The sequence below is a fragment of the Tupaia chinensis genome, unplaced genomic scaffold (assembly GCF_000334495.1).
Source record: "Tupaia chinensis unplaced genomic scaffold, TupChi_1.0 Scaffold149104_1, whole genome shotgun sequence".
Taxonomy (NCBI): Eukaryota; Metazoa; Chordata; class Mammalia; order Scandentia; family Tupaiidae; genus Tupaia; species Tupaia belangeri.
This window is the reverse complement of record NW_006208950.1, coordinates 233748-235566: the sequence shown is the minus strand read 5'-3', so window position 1 is coordinate 235566 and position 1819 is coordinate 233748. Positions and strand designations below refer to the sequence as shown.

Below are 1819 nucleotides of genomic sequence, written 5' to 3'. Positions count from 1 at the left end.
ATGGGAAGGATGAGTAATGTGACAGAATTCATCCTCCTAGGCCTGACCCAGAATCCTGAACTGCAGAAATTCTTGTTCGTTGTGATTTTATTTATCTACCTGATCACATTGGCAGGTAACCTGCTCATCTCAGTCACCATTTTCATTAGCCCTGCCCTGGGTTCTCCCATGTATTTTTTCCTGTCCTATCTGTCCATTATAGATGGTTTCTATTCTTCTTCCATAGCACCCAAAATGATCTTTGACTTGATCTCTGAAAAGAACACCATATCCTTCAGTGGATGCATGACTCAGCTCTTTGCTGAACATTTCTTTGCTGCGGCTGAGATTATCTTGTTAATTGCCATGGCCTATGACCGCTACGTGGCCATCTGTAAGCCCTTGCACTATGTGACCATCATGAGCCAATCTGTGTGTGGATTTTTGGTGGGAGTGGCTGGAGTTCTGGGGGTTGTTCATGGAGGGATTCAAATTTTGTTCATGGTCCAGTTACCATTCTGTGGCCCCAATGTCATCGATCACTTTATGTGTGATTTGATACCTCTCCTGGAGCTGGCTTGCACAGATACTCACATTTTAGGGCCCCTGATTGCCGCTAACAGTGGGTCCCTGTGTTTTCTTGTTTTTTCTATGCTGGTTACCTCCTATGTCATCATCTTGCACTCCCTGAGGACTCGAAGCTCTGAAGGGCGTCGCAAAGCCCTTTCTACCTGTGCCTCTCATATCACTGTTGTTATCTTATTCTTTGTACCCTGTTCATACTTGTACTTAAGACCCATGACCTCCTTCCCCACTGACAAAGCTGTGACTGTGTTTTGTACCCTAGTAACACCTATGTTGAACCCTTTAATCTACACCCTCAGAAATGAAGAAGTAAAAAGTGTCATGAAGAAACTCTGGGGCCAAATAATGAAAAGTGATGATAAGTAAGTTCTATGATTTCAACAATTGGGCAAGAATCCTAGTGGTCCCTTTCTTGAATGATTAACTTGAGAGATCAATTATTCTGTCTGCATCAAGTTTTATTAGGAGCACATATAGTGGGCCAAGCTGGCAAATTAAGGCAGAGAAGGAACAGCACTGAGAGTCCATGATACTTCTAGGAGCCCCTAAAATGCTTATTTCTTTTATTTTTTGGAGAGGTTTTCTCTATAGGGTGTGTGCGCTCGCCAGACAGAGAGACATAGAGACAGAAAGTGAGAAATCACCCTCCAGGGGGGATGGTCACACCGCAATCCCTTCTCCTCCATTCTCCTCTCGGGATCTTGGGCACGCACGCACACGCGCCCAGCATGAGTTCTAAGCCACCGGATCTGGGACACGAACCATGGTCGACTACTTGGGAGTCCAGTGACATAGCCATTACACTAACTGCTGGTTCCCAAAATACTTATTTCTTTAAAATAAAAATATTAATATAGTTTAAATGCAACTTGTATTATATTCATATTAACCAATACACTCAAAAAATATACATTTTGTATATTTTTTATGAAGGAAAGGATCCATGATAACAAAAGATTGTGGGTATGAAATAGACCAACAACTGTAGTCTTGACATCTTTTATACCCAATTAGAATAAAGTTTTATTTAAAAAAGGAAATATATATATATGTATATATATATATGAAAGGATTATAGAAAAAGAAGAGTGTCTCCATGAAGCACTTTCATCAAACTGCATTTTTTTAATCTCCCTAAATTTAACAGATTTACAAATATTCTACTATTATGGCAATGCAAAACTTTTTTCTTGACCACCCTCACCCAAAAAAGATCAGTTTTATGAAAACTTACTTTTTGAAAAATTGTATCTCT

General features: G+C 40.1%; 1 protein-coding gene across 1 annotated transcript; it reads left to right on the top strand.

The window, feature by feature from the left end:
• On the top strand, positions 1-930 carry LOC102472582 (olfactory receptor 4C45). Its single transcript, XM_006170875.1, has one exon. The coding sequence runs from the start codon at positions 1-3 to the stop codon at positions 928-930; it is 930 nt and encodes a 309-aa protein (XP_006170937.1).
• The last annotated feature ends 889 nt before the right edge of the window (positions 931-1819 follow it).

Excerpts from the sequence above, each read along its gene's own strand:
- LOC102472582 (XM_006170875.1), top strand. The coding sequence starts at position 1 with ATGGGAAGGATGAGTAATGTGACAGAATTCATCCTCCTAGGCCTGACC.